The sequence below is a fragment of the Lampetra planeri genome, chromosome 49 (assembly GCF_965212315.1).
Source record: "Lampetra planeri chromosome 49, kcLamPlan1.2.h2, whole genome shotgun sequence".
Lineage (NCBI taxonomy): Eukaryota > Metazoa > Chordata > Hyperoartia > Petromyzontiformes > Petromyzontidae > Lampetra > Lampetra planeri.
This window is the reverse complement of record NC_136155.1, coordinates 3,033,007-3,048,277: the sequence shown is the minus strand read 5'-3', so window position 1 is coordinate 3,048,277 and position 15,271 is coordinate 3,033,007. Positions and strand designations below refer to the sequence as shown.

The window sequence follows — 15,271 nt, the reverse complement described above, 5'->3', positions numbered from 1 at the left end:
CCCTGATGGACGGACCGTACTTTGTTGGGGGCAAGGGATTCACGTAGATTTGTGAAATTCCCAAACCCCATTGGGCTGTGAAGGTGGCAGTACAGCAAGTGGGTTGAAAATGGGCCACCCCCCCCCCCCCTCCAATTTTGAAAGCTTATGCCGTAAATGACGCGTTAGGAATCTGCACGTAGCGACCATTGATTGCTCTCCCGTGGCCGGACTCTGCTGACCAGGGCCGGATTGAGGCTCAGGCTGATGCAAGGGAAGGGCCTAAGTATGTATATGGCAACAAACGTTATGCAATCATCGAAAATGTATGTATTCAGCCGTGTCACATTAACAAGTGTATTCGACTCGAGGTACATTCATTAAGCATAAATCATTCGCTGCACTAATTTCTTCAAGAAAATGTTCTTTCTCCGAGCTTTAGCAGCTGTGGCAAAGTGCACGCATCACGTCGCCGTAATTCAACAACGGCTCAAAAAATTATCCGCTGGCCGCGCCGCCGCCGCCGCTCGGCTCTTACGGAACGGGAGGCATCGAAAGCACGACCTCACAAACCACGTGGGCCCGAGGCCTGGCTTATCCTGTGGGTGGCCCTAGTCCGGCCCTGGTCCTGACCCCGGTGCCCCTTTGCCCCAGACGGACTCGCAGGCCGGGCGTGCCAGCGTGCGCTCCCGCACGTTCAAGAGCCGCATCCTGCAGCGCTTCCGCGACAAGTGGAAGCTGCTGGGGCTGTTTGAGATCGAGCTGTCGCACGAGTTCTACTGGCTCACCTGCTGCCTCAAGAGCGGCCTCTCGGCCGCGCTGCAGCACGGCCGTGCCAGCCCGCCGCCAGTACGTGCCACTCACACGCCACTCGCACGCCACGCACGCTCCACGCACGCTCCGCTGCTCTCACTGCTGGGCATTGCCCGCTGGAACAAGTGTGATGTACAGGGTGGCATAGGGGTTATTATACAAAGTGGCTCAACAGTCAGGACGCATAGAGGTTATGCAGGGTGGCCCAAAAATGAGGACACATAGGTTTATGATACACGCGTAATGTTTGAACATTCATCAATTATGTTTCATCTCATTTCATTCAGGGTTCTTCTTGGTCAAGTTTTGTAAACGAGGGATTTGAGGTCACTCCAAAGAAAGACGAAAAATAGATATTAATAATACATCAAATATTAACTTCACGAATAAACAATTAAAATGTTAATGCAAGTGTTAACATTAATTAAATAACCCGATGTGTCAAAATAAAAAAACCCTTACCCCCAAGTTTAGCCCGATTGTGCCACCGGTGTCACATCACGAGATAAAGGATCCATTTGGACATCTCTTGGGGCCTTGCGTTTAGAGAGCGGCCCACAGAAGCAGACACTACAAAGCAACATTTGTCGGGATGCCATTAACTGACCTGGGCAGCGATTTCCCACCCCGCTCTCTCGTGCGAGAGTCACGCTCCGGTCGTGTTGACGGTCAACGCGTGCGTTTTTGACACTCTCAGAGCTGGAATTTAGACAACTTGAGTGGTGAACGAATAGTGCAAGGGTCACGGTTTGTGTGTGTGTGTGTGTGTAGGTGCTTGCTAACAGCACTTGACCCTAAAGTCTGTGACGGCTATACGGGGTAATCTGTATCTTTGTGGACAGGTGGAGCTGCGGGACTCTGATTACGAGGCGGTTTTGACCCAGACGCACCAGGTAGGTAAACGCCACTCGGGAGCACCCCATCACACTCCCCTTGGCGCCGGTGAAAGGGCCTCCACTTCAGGGAGGTCTCGAGCACTGAGTGAAGACGACTACCTGGGCTTGCTCGCCACTAGAGGGAGCGCTCGAGGAAGTTCTAGAGAGCAACCCTCTCCCTCCGAAGAGTTTTTTGGTCTTTTCTTCCACGCCGGTCAGACAGCCTGGAAAACTTTGGAGTACCCACTCTTTCTAGATTTGAAGTTTTCGTGACTGCAAGGATCCATAATCTTTGTTTTTTTTTGTAAAATCACGTGGGTGAAAACAAAATGAAACAACTAAATTAACGTCGTGATTTAATTTAGTTGTTTAAAAATATTTTTACCTACGTGACTTTACCGAAAAAACCAAAAAGTATCGATCCTTGCAGTCACGAAAACTTCAAATCTGAAAACAAAATAAAACAACTAAATTAACATCGTGATTTAATTTAGTTTTATTTTATTTAGTTTTCATCTACGTGACTTTACCATGCAAAACCTGCCGCTGCCACAGTTCCGCATGCCCCCCCCCCCTCCGTTCCGCCTTCCCGCCGTGCAGGACTTTGTGTTGGAGACGTTTGCGGGACCCGTGTTTGCCTCGTTCCGTCAGCTGCTGGGCCTGAAGGAGGAAGACTACGTGGGCTCCCTCGCCAGCCCGGGCTGCTACCTGCAGTTCATCAGCAACTCCAAGAGCAAGGCCGACTTCTTCCTCACGTCAGTGCGCGTTCAGGAGGCCAAACGGCCCGGCACGTGGAACATACCGTTGCTGTGACATCAGAGGGCCAGCACCCCCATAAACTCACGTGGAGGCCCAGAGACTTGCACGTAAAATCAGACTCGCACAGAGACCCATAGAGTCACGTAGATACCCATAAATACACGGAGAAATTTTTACCTCTTTTTAGCGTCAAATTGTACACGATTGGCAAAGCGGTTCGCACACTGCGCTACGAACACAGTGACCTGAGTTTGATTCCCGGCCATGGCTACTGTCAGTGGCGAGCAATACCTGAACCGGTTCTGGGCTCTCGCGCATTCACCAACCCCGCGCTAACCAGCATGGTGAAGTATGGTCAAACAACCCCGCCGCCTCTACCGCAACATAGCAAATGTTATTTAAAAATCTGCTAACTACATTTGTTCGACCGTGGAGATGGAGCGATGATGAGTTCAATTCGCGTGCAGGTCCTTGGTGGATTACATTATTCCAAAGCAGGATCGAGAAAGACTGCTTGGTAAGGCCACCATCCAGCAGTGGATTGATCATGGCTGATGATGCTGATGATGCTGCTGATGCTGCTGATGCTGATAAGGAGGATGACGGTTACGAATCTTCTTCTTGGTTCTTCCGGTAAAGTCACGTAGAAGGGAAGTAATAAAATAATAAAAATAAAACATAATAAAATAAAATAATAAAATAATATAATAACGTGACTTTACCAAAAGAACCAAGAAGATGAATTCCTGCAGTCACGAAAGCTTTAAATCGAAAGGTTACGAATCTGTTCGCAATTTCCCTTCGCAGGAACGACAAGAGATTTTTCCTTAAAACTCAGAACAAGCGGGAGTACCGATTCCTCCTGCGCAACCTGCGCAAGTACGTGCAGCACTTTGAGAAGTACCCTCACACGCTGCTCGTCAAGATCCTGGGTGAGCGGCGGGCACCGTGGGCGTGCGTTCCCGTGACGCTGGGCCAGAGGTCGCAAACGGGTTTTGATTCCTTACCCGTACCCGTACCCGGCCGCACCAGGGTCGCAAACGGGTACCCGTACCCGGACCCGGCCGTACCCGTACCCTACCCGTACCCCGCCGGGTACGGGTAGGGTACGGGTATTGGGTACCTGATTGCGACCTCTGGGATGAAGCCATGTTGCAGGCGCGGGTGGGTTGATTCTAGGAACTTGAATTGTGAGAGGAGACAAGACGTTGGGAAAATGAGTGACAAACGGTGACTCACCAGTGACTCACGGTCTACCCGTACCCGGCCGCACCAGGGTCGCAAACGGGTATCTGTACCCGTACCCGGCCGGGTACGGGTAGCCAGGTATCGGGTAGGGTACGGGTATCAGGTACCCGGTTGCGACCTCTGCGCTGGGCACAGGTGGTGTGGTGGTCCTTGTGCTGCGTGGCCACCTGAGTTCGATTCCTGGCCTCTGCTCACATCGCTCAAAACATCGAAGTGATTTCTCCGCTGCTCGCAGCGAGCATCGAGCCTTTCGCAGCCCTGCAGAGCCAGAGGTTGAAATTCCTCATTCCTATGATGGGGGCGAGTTTATCCGTTGTACGCTCATCGTACAACCACTGTTAACTTCTCCACAAAGTAGTGTTTATTTTCAATTTAACACGTAGGCTTTCGCGACCAATATTATTCATAATAAAGGTTTTTGGGTCAGATCGCGTTATTTATAAATGTGTCGTGACCCTCCACCACCCGACACGGCCAAACAGTAAAAAATGTGTCACGTTTTTCAAAGGACAAAATAATTCACTTCTTTAGTCCACCGGTGTGCTAAGAGAGAATCAACAGCATTTTGAAATGTTGGCATTCTTGCCCGATGAAGCTGATTGTAATTATCAGCGAAACGTCATACTACTCAACATTTTTAAATGCTGTTGAGTCTCTCTTCAGCACACCGGTGGGCTAAAGAAGTGAATTATTTTGTCCTTTGAAAAACGTGATGGTGGAGGGTTACGACACATTTATAAATAACGCGATCTGACCCAAAAACCTATATTGTGAATAGTGCTTATTTGATCGACCCCGGAGGGAGGGGAGATGAGCTGAGTCATCCCCGCAAAGCAGGATTTGACCCGGCAGCTTTCCGCTTGCGAGTAGCTCGCCCTACCGCTGGGGCCGCGTGCCCGGCTAGGTTGATGACACGCGAGCTGCGTAGCTCTCCGTCGCGTGCTGTCGGGTTTGCACGCGCGTGCTGTTCGGCACGATGTCCGACGCCTCGGTCGATGAAGAAGCTCTTGGCTAGTGGGGGGAAATGTCGCGTGCGGGCAACGCGTGGGAGAGACACGTGGCGGCATCACTCAATTTCATCACTGGAATTGTCTCCACATACAATTACTGCCGTATCATAACACGCTGTCATTGCACGTGTTTATCTCTCGACAGGACTGCACAGAATATCTCTCTCCAACGAGCCAAAGGTTTGTGAGCGACAGCTGTGCTTCTGCAGTGATAGCCGCTACGCGCGTTGAAAATGGATTCCTATGCTCAATGACGTCGTTTCGGATGAGAAGCGATCGCTCACGATTTCTGAAAATGATGCACAGACGCTGCGCTTAGTCTAATCACGCTGACTGTACAAGTGAGACAGTAGAGGCACGAGAGTGCACGGCATGTCCGATTCTGTTCGGTGCGATCCTTTTTACAGCCTCTGCTCATAGTTCTGTTGAATTCCATTTTGCAGCCTTAATTTGTTGTTCTGTCATTCCCTGTAGTTTGTTCTATCAGGCTCAGCGTTTGTGGAATCTCCTTTGTTTTAAATCACGTCTTATACATCACCTATTTGTACTGCAGGCTTTCCCTGTAAGTAAACATTTTAAATAACAATTTTGTTGTCCGATTGGATTACTCCATAACTATTAGTATTCGCTTTTATCATAGCTCTTAATTTTATTGGAATTTGGATATTGTTAATATCAGCTTTCTGTTTCGCTTAGATTGTACATATACTTGTGAGTGTAGCTACATTTTTACGTACAACGCTTTCAGATACTTCAACATGACAGGCGCGTATAAAATAAAGGTTATCATTATTGTTGTAGCGATGATACAGGGCGATCCAATTTCGATGCCCCCACTGATTTACAATGCCCCCCCCCCACCTCACATTCTCCTAATGTGCACAGGGCCATTGCTTGACACATCGCCTATTCCATAATGGGCCGCCAGTCTGATCCGTATACGGATACCCAACAGATTTCTATGACCCCCACCCCGTGACCATCGTCTCAGCAGCTGTTTGGCTCCGTGTCCTGCGGAGAGATTTGGAACTCGCGGATCGAGTAGTGGCGGTGGTTGTCATCGTCGTCGTCGGTAGCCGCGGTCAATCCACTGCTGGATGGAGCAGCCCTCTTGCACGTGTAATACGTTACGGAGCACGAGTGCGAATCGATTTAATAAGGGGGCAGCGTCGAGAGTGGTGCCAAGGCGTTGCTTTCCCTGTTGTTCATGATTCTAGCGGGGAATCTATAACCGGATCGCCCTGTGTTGTAAATGCACATTGCCCGTGCGCGCATGCACGCACGTGTGAACATTTCACATTTTTCTTGCAAATGGCCAGAACGCTTGAAGTGCAACTGGTGCAGTTTTAATGTTACGTTTCGCGTCCTGTCCCATTTTTATTCCCAGAAATACTTCATTGTGATGCAGAGTGTGTTTTATCCGGACGAGAGGATCGCAGTCAGGTATTCAAAGTTCTCCCGCTTTCTCGCGTGCATGCAGCCCCACTCACACGCGCACAAAGACAAAGATCCCCCGTATAGCCTTAACGGGCTATTGGGGCAAGTGCTGTTAGCGAGCACCTATGAAGGGTGCCAAGGCACACGAAGGGGGTGGGTGACCAGCACCATGCCCAGCCGCCTTTGTCTTCCCAGTGGCGATGTTTACACCTGACCAGGTACTCATTTTAGGCTGAGTCGACCTCACTTGCACACAGCCCCACTAACACACACGCACAGCCTCGCTCGCTCGCTTGCACGCACTCAGCACCACTCACTCGCACACAGCCCTACTAACACATACACACACACAGGAATTATAATCTAATTAATTCATCTAATTAGTCATTTTTATTTTCCCGTGACATCATCATTAATTCCCCCTCGCATTGGAATGATGCACTGCCAGAGAGCCGTGAGACCCGCGGGTTGTGTAATATTAATGATTTATGTTTGTGCACCGTTTTCGATTTGCCGTTGTTTTTACCCTCGTTTCAATTTCATTCGTCATTATTTCCGCACCTGTGTCGGATATTTCTACCATTGCCTCTGTCACGATGGTGGCCCAGGTCACTCTGAGCAAATGAGACTCTCATCCTGGTGACACAAAACAATCCTCAGACGTGATCTCATCGGTTCACGTCCCCTCCGGGACGCCCTTCCCTTCCTCGGGCCCCGTGACGTCTCCACTCGGCGCATATTCCCCCGCCGCAGGTACGACATCAAGGGCTGCGAGCTGGGCCGCTGGACTCAGCCTGCGCCGGAGGGGAGCCCCGTCATCGTGGTGCTCAAGGACAACAACTTCGGAGCGAGTTCCGTCCGACTCGGTACGGCTGCCATTCACTCTCTCATCTCCTTCCACGTCGCCTCCTCTCGGCCTCTTCGCTCCCAATCTGCTCTCTCTCTCTCTCTGTCCCTCCTTCTCCCTGTGCCCAATCCCCTTTACGCTCCTTCTCCCTCCTTGCACCCCTCCACTGGAATCAACTGCCCCTGTACCTTGAGCAGCACTGTCCATAGACTCAACATTGTATCATAGACTCAGCACTGCACCATAGACTCAGCACTGCACCATAGACTCAACACTGCACCATAGACTCAACACTGCACCATAGACTCAACACTGCACCATAGACTAAACATTGTACCATAGACTCAACACTGCACCATAGACTCAGCACTGCCCATAGACTCAACACGGCCCATAGACTCAGCACTGCCCATAGACTCAACACGGCCCATAGACTCAACACTGCACCATAGACTCAACACTGCCCATAGACTCAACACTGCACCATAGACTCAGCACTGCCCATAGACTCAACACTGCACCATAGACTCAGCACTGCCCATAGACTCAACACGGCCCATAGACTCAGCACTGCACCATAGACTCAACACTGCCCATAGACTCAACACTGCACCATAGACTCGACACTGCCCATCGACGTATATTTCCCATAGAATCAACACTTCTCCTGTACTTTAAGCAGTCTCCCTCCATAACCTCCTTCTGTTCCTCTCTTAAAGCCTCGCCTCTTCTCTCTTGCCCATCCTCTTCCTCTTCCACTCCTTGCCCTCCTTTCCCCGAACCTTTCATGACCCCTAAGTACCCCTCTATAACTGTCACTCATCCCTCAATCCTTGTAGCCACGCCCCTGACAACCGCATCGTTCCATTCTGTGTCAGCGCTGTGCAAGCTAGGTCAAGTGCCTTGAGTGAAGAAGGCGCTCTATGTAAATATTCACTAGATCAGCTTGCGGAAGAATCACGTCGCCACTGTGTTTTGTCTGGCGAGATGATTTTCACCGCTGGACGGGCGCTGGTCGTGGTGGCTACGCTGCTGCTGCTGCTGCACGTGGCAGCCTGCGATCCGGCAGCGCTGTGGATCGCACAGAGATGTTGCGAAACTCCCTTCTTTACCGTGGCTGAGCGTCGAAAGAGGATGCCATACCCTGGCTGCGTCAGGAGAAAGCCTGTCCAGTGAAGTGTGGTCTCCAACCCGTTCCGTCTGTGTGTTGGGATAGACTGTTGCACCCCCCGCATGCGTGGGTTTTCCGAGAGGAGGCCGATGTTGCTGTGTTATCCCATTTGAGTAATTCGCAGGATTTGTTGCAGCAGTGGGATGTTTGGTCAATACCAATGATATTGTATTATATACCTCCGATTTTAGCACGGTTGGCTACGTACAGTGCGAAAGAAGTTCAACATACGTACATTGCATGATTTTAATTTTTTTTAGCCTTGGGAGGAAACCGGAAAACCCGGAGGGAAGCCCATGCAGAACCGGGGGATATTTCGATTTAAAGCTTTAGTGACTGCAGGGATTCATCTTCTTGGTTTTTTCGGTAAAGTCACGTAGAAGGGAAATAATAAAATAATAAAAATAAAACATAATAAAATAATTCTCACGACGTCTCGGCCACAACGCAAGCAGCCGTCCTTAGGTGAAGAACAGGTCTGTCAGAAAGACAGTGTCTGAATTCAGGTGAAGAACAGGTCTGTCAGAAAGAAGAACAGGTCTGTCGGAAAGACACTGTCTGAATTCAGACACTGTCTTTCCGACAGACCTGTTCTTCACCTGAGGACGGCTGCTTGCGTTGTGGCCGAAAACGTCGTGAGAATTATTTTATTATGTTTTATTTTTATTATTTTATTATTTCCCTTCTACGTGACTTTACCGAAACAGGGGGATAACTTGAAAACTCCACACAGCACCAACGGCTGTCGAGTCGGGACTCGGAACCCCGGCGCTTTTGGCCGTGAGGCTTGAATGTTACCACTGCACGTGCCTCCCTGCTGCCACTAATCTCATACTGTAAAGCAAATGTTTGATTTAAGAGCTTTCGTGAACCTTGCAAGGCCTGCCACCCACTGCATGCATTCCAGAAACTCGAACATCAAACAAACAATTCCAACTTGGCAGCAACCCCCTGGCCTGTAAGGGTCTAATCAGTCTTTGTGGGTTGTATATTGACTTATTCCACAGATAAGCAAAGTTTTCTCATGCTACCTAGGCATAGGCATGCTACCTTCAAAGTGGGCACCCCTTGTGTAAAGTGAGGATGGTTTACAAATGGCGGCTGTCTTCTTATTCCTCTTTCTGGCATCTTCCTGCTTCTCTTCCTCCACTCGCTCCTCTGTCCTGGGCCATCATCTCTATGCCCGCTCCACACCCCTTCACGTCCTAGCTCACCGCTTCGAATGACAATTCCCCCAGGTGTACCTAAACTAAACTATTTTATTTTTATTTTCAACCAGGTAAGGCCCATTGAGCTTATACAGCTCTTTTTCAGAAGCGACCTGCCCACAAATGATAGCTCAACGAAGTGGCTTATCACGTGGAAATGTTCAGCAGCCACATACTCTAAAATACTATCTCTCCACCTCCACGCTGGTTGCTTCCATGTTCATCACTCTACGTCTTCGCACGCAGCCTTCATCTCTCTCTCTCTACAACATGTCCCTGCCATCTCCACGTCCACTCCACAGTCGTTCACATCCTGGCTCGGCACTGCGAACGGTGGCAGATCCATAGGGGGGGGGGGGATGTGGGCGATTGCCCTCCCCCCTGCCCAATATGAGACCCCGAAAATTGGGATACTATTGATAATGAGCAGAGAAATAAAGGTTATAAAAATAATATTATTAATTTAGGGCCCTGTTTAAAAAAAAAACTTGAAAGTCAGGGATCAACCCCGACTTGGAATGTTTCTAGACCCACCTCTGACTTTGAACGTCCTCTTTAGAATTTACCAAATTAATAAAATAGTTTCAATTTGTCGCTGCCACTGCCACATTATTCACTCCTCGCTCTCAAAGAGACTAAGAGAGGACGACTCGGAGGCACGAGGAGGAACCACAGATGAACGGAAAGGGCAGCAGCCAGGTAGTGAGCTGGCACCAAATTCCTCACATCTCCAAGCTCTGCGGTCCTCTATATATGAAGGTGTTCTCAGCCAGTTAACGAGTGTTCACACGTGGAAGGAAACCAGAGCACCCGGAGAAATATTCTTGGGTTTTTTCGGTAAAGTCACATAGGTAAAAAATTGAAATTAATAAAAGTAAAATAAAAATAAAAATCACAACGTTTCGAAGGCAACACAAGCTTCCGTCTTCAGGTGGAACCGTCACAGCACGCTTGCTGTATCAAGGAAATGAAATGAATTTTTTTTATTTTACTTTTATTAATTTAAATTTTAATTTTTTACCTACGTGACTTTACCGAAAAAAACCCAAGAATATAAATCCTTGCAGTCACGAAAGCTTCAAATCTAGAATTAACACCCGGAGAAACCCCATGCGTGCGAGGGGACAACGCTCAATCCCGCACGCGTGGGACAGGCGGAGTCTGCATTTTCTTTCTGCGCCTGCCGCTGGGTGTCCGTGCCGTCGCCTCCACATTCCGCGCCTCTCCCCTCCCCGCGTCCGTGCCGCGCAGGCCCCGAGCACCCATGGTTCTTGCGGCAGTTGGAGCTGGACACGGCGTTCCTGCGTGGGCTGAGTGTGCTCGACTACAGCCTGCTGCTTGCAAGCCAGGACCTGCACAGCGACGAGCAGATGCAGAACCACTCGTTCGCCAACCTCATCATCCGCACAAAGAGGTGCTCCCACAACAGTCCCCTGCGGTTTCAGAAAGTCTATCCTGGTGTCAGTCCCCACGCCGCCCCACACCCCCCTGCCACATGCAGCTGTTGTGAGAATCTGGATATGTTTTGTCGCCGATTTAAAATGTTCTGGCTTCATGCTCAACTTGTGATGTGGGTAGAGGTGCGTGGGCAGTGGGCGGAGTAGCGGTGGAGTGGGGATGATCATGTAAAAGTGGGCGAGCCTGATTGAGCAAAAGGGGCTGCCAGTTCGACCGTGTGTCGACGGTTGATTCTCCCAGAAATTTGGTAGGCCTTACCGATACCGAAGGCGCCGGGATTGATCTTGACCCTATTTGTCGGGAGGCCATTCCACTAACGCTCGTCTCGGCCGTGGCTGCGGTTTCGCCCCACAGGTCGGTCGCGCTACGCACGTCGGACAACGGAGGTCTCACGCGAGCACCGATTCCCGGCAGCGTCCAGGACCAGGACACGGGTGAAATCCACGAGGGTGGAGACAGCGATGACGGCGACGACGGCGATGTTGGCAGTAACAGCCCCGACGATGGCAGCATCCCAGGCACCAACAACCCGGGCGCCAATATCCCGGGCGCCAACAGAACCGGCGCCGACTCGGAAAACGTGGTGGGCTTCCCGTACGACAAGTCGGTGAGCGTGGAGACGTTCGCCCGGCAGAACCGGCGGCTGCTGCCGGCATGCCGCAACGCGTTGCACGTGCTGGATGGGCCGTGCACGCGCTACTACGTGGGCATCATCGACATCTTCACGGTGTTCAGCGTGCGCAAGCGCCTCGAGGCCGCGTGGAAGAGCGTGCGTCACTGCGGCACCACCTTCTCCACCGTGAGCCCCGACCACTACGCGGCGCGGCTCGGCGCGTGGGCGCGCAGCCACGCGGAGTGACACTGCCGCCGCTGCCTCCATCGCCGATATTGCCGAGTGGCCGTGCTATTGCTGAGTGACGCCCCCGCAGCCATCGCAGATATTACTGAGCCACTGCTCGTGCTGAGTGACAGCCGAGTGATAGCTGAGTGACTCTGCTATTGCCGAGTGACTGAGTCACCCTGTTTTCGACGAGTGATCCCCGCTGTCATGGCAGATATTGCTGAGTCACTCTGCTGTTGCTGAGTGCTGAATGACGCTGCTATTGCTCAGTGATTCTGCTGTTGTTGAGTGACAGTCGAGTGACTGCTATTTCTGAGTGGTGAATTAATGTTCAGGTTAAAAGCTGCCGAGTCACCCGTGGTTCTGTGTTTTTGGAAATTGCCGTCTCACGAGCAGCGGCCGCAGTGGCAGCTGATTGTGGTGCACCGCTTTTGTCAGAAGCACCACTGGAAGCACGTGCTCACCTTGGTAGGCCCAGGCTTGGTGCAGCTGAGCTTGCGTTTAAAACGTTTGTGTTCGGCTGAACTCACTTAACCACACCTAGCGTGGGCCAAAATAGACAAATACAGACCGGAGAGCAATGCGTCTCCAAACCATGATCCTAGTCCTCAGCTGCTCTTGGCCTCTGCCATATATTTGTGAAGTTTATCCAATCACAGGTGAACAATAATAGTTTTTTCTGCGTACTACCTCAACCGACGTCACGATTGTTTACGTATCAACAACGGAGCAGAGTGGCTTCTCGCAGGTCTGTAGTGCCCTGATTCAATACAGAGATCTGCTTTTGCTGTCATCATCATCATAATCATCAGCCACGATCATCAATCCACTGCTGGATAAAAGCCTCCCCAAGTCGTGAGCTCTCATGGTCCTGCGATGTAACAATCCGCGCAGCATCTGTGCACGGGCCGCTATCTTAAATGATAAACTTCAGGAATGGCGATAGATATCGTATACAGTGCTTTACTTAAAGATTGCCACGATGATAACAGTTAAAATGCCACAGCTCAACTGCTGTGTTTAAATTTTGTGCATCATCGACGTGGCAATATATGCATACCGTTAAGATATTGCTCTTTGGTTCTTTCTGTAAAGTCACGTAGCTATAAAATAAAGTGAATTAAATCACGACGTTTCGATCGCAACACAAGTGACCGTCATCAGGTGGAACAGATACAGCAGGGGAACTGCTGACATGATGACGGACGCTTGTGTTGCGATCGAAACGTCGTGATTTAATTTATTTTCTACCTACGTGACTTTACCGAAAGAACCAAAGAGTATGGTTCCCTGCAGTCACGAAAACTTTAAATCTAGATTTGTTAAGATATTGGTTAGAAACACGTTTATAATAAAATATTAATTTCTGATGATGCCCATAATCAAGGATTTCCATCTGTCAAATTATTGATTTCCCAAAATGCCGTATGGCCATGTGAACTGAGTGGACTATGTCATGAAGTACCGCTTACACCGCGTTTCCATGAGACACGGGGCTCTTGTACTCGCAATGGAATCCGTATTCGTAGTCAAATCTGGTTGGCCGTGAAATTGGGCTACAGCCCAAATATTCTGGGGTTGATTTCGCCGCACGGACTAGCCTGAATTCCCTCCGTTAGAGTTTGGGCAGAGCAAAAACGCATCGCTAAACACGTTACAATTACAAACGTCGTAGGCCGCAGGAACGTTCAACTTTTAACATTGTTATCTGTCATTGAACAGTTGTCAGCAATGCAGTCTCGACCTTTTACTTGCAAGTGTTGCTGGGAAAGTTTTACTCGGAAAGTATTTCTGGGAAAAATCTGCTCAACTTGCGCAGTGATTCAAGTAACTCGGGGAATTGAGGAAATACCACTTTTTTTTTACCGACTGGAGTTGCACCTCATCAACTCGAGTTCGGAGGTAAAGAAGGGCAACTAAAGCTCACTCGAGTCAACTGGAGTTGACTGTCCATGGAAACAAGGTACTGTACTAGATAACTAGCACGCGTGCTTTGTGCCAAGCGGTTTATGATGATGGCATGAATTTGGACGAAAGTCACATGGGGGGGGGGGAGGGGGACATCATCCACGTGTGGGCACAAACGCGGTGTCTGCCGACGTTTCTCTCCGCTTGCTGGGAGCTTCTTCGGGAACTATTCATCGAAAAACCCGAAAAACACTACAGGGCTACACAGAAAAACCGATGCACCATTACATACCAGCTAATTACAACCCACGAGGTTGGAAGGTTTTTCTTTCACCAAAGATTTACAGAAGCTCCTCTTTCACCAACGGACGAGTTCATTGCATGCGCTTTAACCTCAGAACATTTATTTTAAGAACCCTTACACATCGCGTTTCTCGGTGTGTATTACATCCATTAATGAAGTAAACGGAATAGGAAGGGATTTGGATTTCCCCCCATGAAATCTTTAGTCTATGGGCCAGAACATAAATTGGTACCACACTTTCTAAGGTATGCGATCTCGAGCCGCACGGATTTACTTTACACGGCTAACACGAGATAATTGCCCGATAACCTCCTCCGCCGCCCGCCTGCCCGCCCGTTTCAAATGGCAATCGCCGTGATTTACCGTTGTCTGCCGGGCCACATCAAGATGTCGTGGTCTGGCCGGCCGGCAACCTGCGGCTCCTTTAGCTGCCCCCAAGCAGCTCTTTGGCTTCCCCCTTTTTGGGTAGCCGTTTTTTTTATTTTGACTGAAATCTTAAAAAGCATAATTTGACGTAAAGATAATTTATTAAATACGGCAGGGAATGCGGTCACGATGAAGTGTCTTGTTGACAACGAAATGTTCAGCAGTTAAACTGTGTTGTTAAACAATAACTCGGGGGGGGGGGCACTAAACAGACGCAGTTTATTCCATCACCTATTTAGTTTATTTAAGTCAGAATGTGATTTGTTATATGCTGTATCCACGCTGCCGTGATTGTGTACAAGTAGCTCTGCGCATGATGCGGCTCACGAACTATTTTTGCACAAGACAAAATAACAATGGCTCTTCTCGAGAGGTTGACGACCCCTCTGCACTAAAGCGATGCCACTCGACGTGGTGCCCAATTATTTCTGTTCCTGGGCTCAATTGCCTCCTTCTGCTGCGTCGCACTTTCACGGCCAAGGCTGCCACAAAGTGGCATGGCGACCCCAACCTTAGGACTGATGAGTTTTTTGTGGCCTTGCGTTGAGAACGAATAACGGGACCCCCCCCTCACCACTCCTTCCCACGTGCGCTGTTATCGCTGTGAATATCTCAACGCTTTCTTTTTTGGCCGTGCAATTAAAATGGAATGTCATTTGATAAGTGTCGCATGTCAGTTAATGTGTTTTTTTTTATGCACCGTTTTATCCGGAATATGAGACGTTGCGGAAATTAAGACGCACCACAAACTTGTGGCTGGGTGACAAGAAAGTTATAGGTACCATTCGGGTCGCAACACAACAACAACCGCCACTAAGTGGCGGTGATGTCACCGTTGTCATTCATGACTTTAACCCACAACTACCTGATTACAGACCTTATTGATCACCCCGTGCCCTTATAGATCTCAACGTTCATCCTCCAAAGCCCCATCACAAGGGAGACACACAAACAAATCGACAACACAATTTTATTTTGCCCGTATTG

At 49.6% G+C, this 15,271-nt stretch overlaps 1 protein-coding gene across 1 annotated transcript in view; it reads left to right on the top strand.

Moving 5' to 3' along the window:
* The window catches only part of PIP5KL1 (phosphatidylinositol-4-phosphate 5-kinase like 1), a 33,773-nt gene extending 18,829 nt beyond the window's left edge, over positions 1-14,944 (top strand). Inside the window, exons 2-10 of the mRNA XM_078615989.1 lie at positions 634-828; positions 1,635-1,685; positions 2,268-2,422; positions 3,234-3,358; positions 4,830-4,864; positions 6,072-6,127; positions 6,875-6,987; positions 10,599-10,761; positions 11,160-14,944. Coding sequence (XP_078472115.1) covers positions 634-828; positions 1,635-1,685; positions 2,268-2,422; positions 3,234-3,358; positions 4,830-4,864; positions 6,072-6,127; positions 6,875-6,987; positions 10,599-10,761; positions 11,160-11,664 — 1,398 coding nt within the window. The 3' untranslated portion in view covers positions 11,665-14,944. The remainder of the gene's footprint in view (positions 1-633; positions 829-1,634; positions 1,686-2,267; positions 2,423-3,233; positions 3,359-4,829; positions 4,865-6,071; positions 6,128-6,874; positions 6,988-10,598; positions 10,762-11,159) is intronic.
* Positions 14,945-15,271: the final 327 nt, after the last annotated feature.